The sequence below is a fragment of the Penaeus japonicus genome, unplaced genomic scaffold (assembly GCF_977035675.1).
Source record: "Penaeus japonicus unplaced genomic scaffold, GWHDUDI00000001_assembly GWHDUDI00000027, whole genome shotgun sequence".
Taxonomy (NCBI): Eukaryota; Metazoa; Arthropoda; class Malacostraca; order Decapoda; family Penaeidae; genus Penaeus; species Penaeus japonicus.
The window spans coordinates 422026-424525 of record NW_028234429.1 but is presented as its reverse complement, the minus strand read 5'-3'; the positions used below and the strand labels follow the sequence as shown (position 1 = coordinate 424525).

General features: G+C 40.7%; 1 protein-coding gene across 1 annotated transcript in view; it reads right to left on the bottom strand.

Moving 5' to 3' along the window:
- The window catches only part of LOC122244382 (uncharacterized), a 17102-nt gene that overhangs the window by 8440 nt on the left and 6162 nt on the right, over positions 1–2500 (bottom strand). Inside the window, exons 4-6 of the mRNA XM_086552463.1 lie at positions 1955–2066; positions 845–903; positions 388–478 (exon numbers count right to left, since the gene is read on the bottom strand). Coding sequence (XP_086408589.1) covers positions 388–478; positions 845–903; positions 1955–2066 — 262 coding nt within the window. The remainder of the gene's footprint in view (positions 1–387; positions 479–844; positions 904–1954; positions 2067–2500) is intronic.

Below are 2500 nucleotides of genomic sequence, written 5' to 3'. Positions count from 1 at the left end.
GAGTGGGCGGTTAAGGGAGAGGAAATGGGTGGTTGAGGGAGAGGGAGAGTGGGCGGTTAAGGGAGAGGAAATGGGTGGTTGAGGGAGAGGGAGAGTGGGCGGCTAAGGGAGAGGAAATGGGTGGTTGAGGGAGGCGGAGTGGGGTACATAGAGCAGTTGTTCCATGCAAGATTTTAGCGAAATCATTTGCGTCATGCTATACACTAATTTGTGTTATATCATATTCTAGAAGATGCGACAAAAATCGTAAATCAACTATAGAGTATAACATGATATAAACAAAAAAAAAGTTAGAGAAAACATATATCAGATTTCACACCATATCATTATATCGCAGACAAGAGGAAAGTGATCGTGAACGATATAGAACATTGAGGGAAGTCTTACGCTCGTCGTAGTCCTTGGGTCTGAAGAAAATCTTCGTCTTGGCCTCGAGGAAATAGTCCCCCCAGAAAGGTGCGTTCCCCGTGAACGCCACCTGCATAGAAAACGGGAAACTGTCAACCATCTTACTCTTTATCTTTCTCCCTCTCCCTTGCTCTCCCTAATTCTCTCTCTCTCTCTCTCTCTCTCTCTCTCTCTCTCTCTCTCTCTCTCTCTCTCTCTCCCTCCCTCTCCCCCCCCCTCTCTCTCTCTCTCTCTCCCTCCCTCCCCCCCCCCCTCTCTCTCCCCCTCTCTCTCTCTCTCTCTCTCTCTCTCTCTCTCTCTCTCTCTCTCTCTCTCTCTCTCTCTCTCTCTCTCTCTCTCTCTCTCTCTCTCTCCACTGGTCACAAATATTTATCCATTAATCCATCCATCTATCTATCTATCTATCAAGAGTCATGTGTGCAGTCGTGGTACTTACAGCCTGACAGGTTCCTGGGTCACAGTTCACGAAATTCTGACCTGGTACTAAGGCGTCACCTGTGAAGAAAATATATGTTGATAATCTGATGCCAATACACACACACACACACTTAGCCTACATGCATACATGCATATAAGCATATAAGCATATCATCATCACTAACATCATTATCACCATCATGATCTCTCCCATCACCATCATCATCACTAACATCACCATCACCATCATCATCCCTCCCATCATCATCATCATCACTAACATCATTATCACCATCATCATCATCATCACTAACATCATTATCACCATCATCATCCCTCCCATCATCATCATCATCACTATCATCATTATCACCATCATCATCATCATCACTAACATCATTATTACCATCATCATTATCACCATCATCATTATCACCATCATCATCCTTCCCATCACCATCATCATCACTAACATCATTATCACCATCATCATCCCTAACATCATTATCACCATCATCATCATCATCACTAACATCATTATCACCATCATTATCACCATCATCATCATCATCACTAACATCATTATCGCCATCATCATCACTAACATCATTATCACCATCATCATCATCTCTCCCATCACCATCATCATCACTACCATCATTATCACCATCATCATCACTAACATCATTATCACCATCACTAACATCATTATCACCATCATCATCATCATCCCTCCCATCATTATCACCATCACTAACATCATTATCACCATCATCATCACTAACATCATCACCAACATCATTATCACCATCATCATCACTAACATCACCATCATCATCACTACCATCATTATCACCATCATCATCATCATCACTAACATCATTATCACCATCATTATCACCATCATCATCATCATCACTAACATCATTATCGCCATCATCATCCCTCCCATCATCATCATCATCACTAACATCATTATCACCATCATCATCACTAACATCATTATCACCATCATCATCCCTCCCATCATCATCATCATCACTACCATCATTATCACCATCATCATCACTACCATCACCATCATCCTTTTCTTCTTCTCCCTCTTTTTCTTCTCTCTTCCCTTTCTCACCTGCAGTGCCATGGTATTCCCCGACCGACAGAAAGGTATTCGTGTTCCTGTCTATTACCACGTTATCATATGTTGCGTGTATTTCCTCGCCATCTATCGTTTGCATGCGTACCTAGCGATAAAGGGGGAGTAAGGGAAAATAGATTAAATTGATGGGAGGGTAAGGAGGGCCAGAGGAAGAATGGTTGAGATATCGATTGAGGAAGAGTGACTTGGTAGGATATATGTGAAGTGAGTGAAATGAGTGTGAATCAACGAGGAGTGAATAATTGCGTGTATATATAGGAAGGGATATATATCATGTTGTATATACTAAAGACGAAATTTAAACGGAAAATATATATATAGACTTGGTAGGATATATGTGAAGTGAGTGAAATGAGTGTGAATCATCGAGGAGTGAATAATTGCGTGTACATATAGAAAGGGATATATATATATCATGTTGTATATACTAAAGACGAAATCTAAACGGAAAAAATAAATATATACAGTACAAAAACAAACAAAAAAAATGAACCCAGAGAGTGAAGATACGTCAAAATA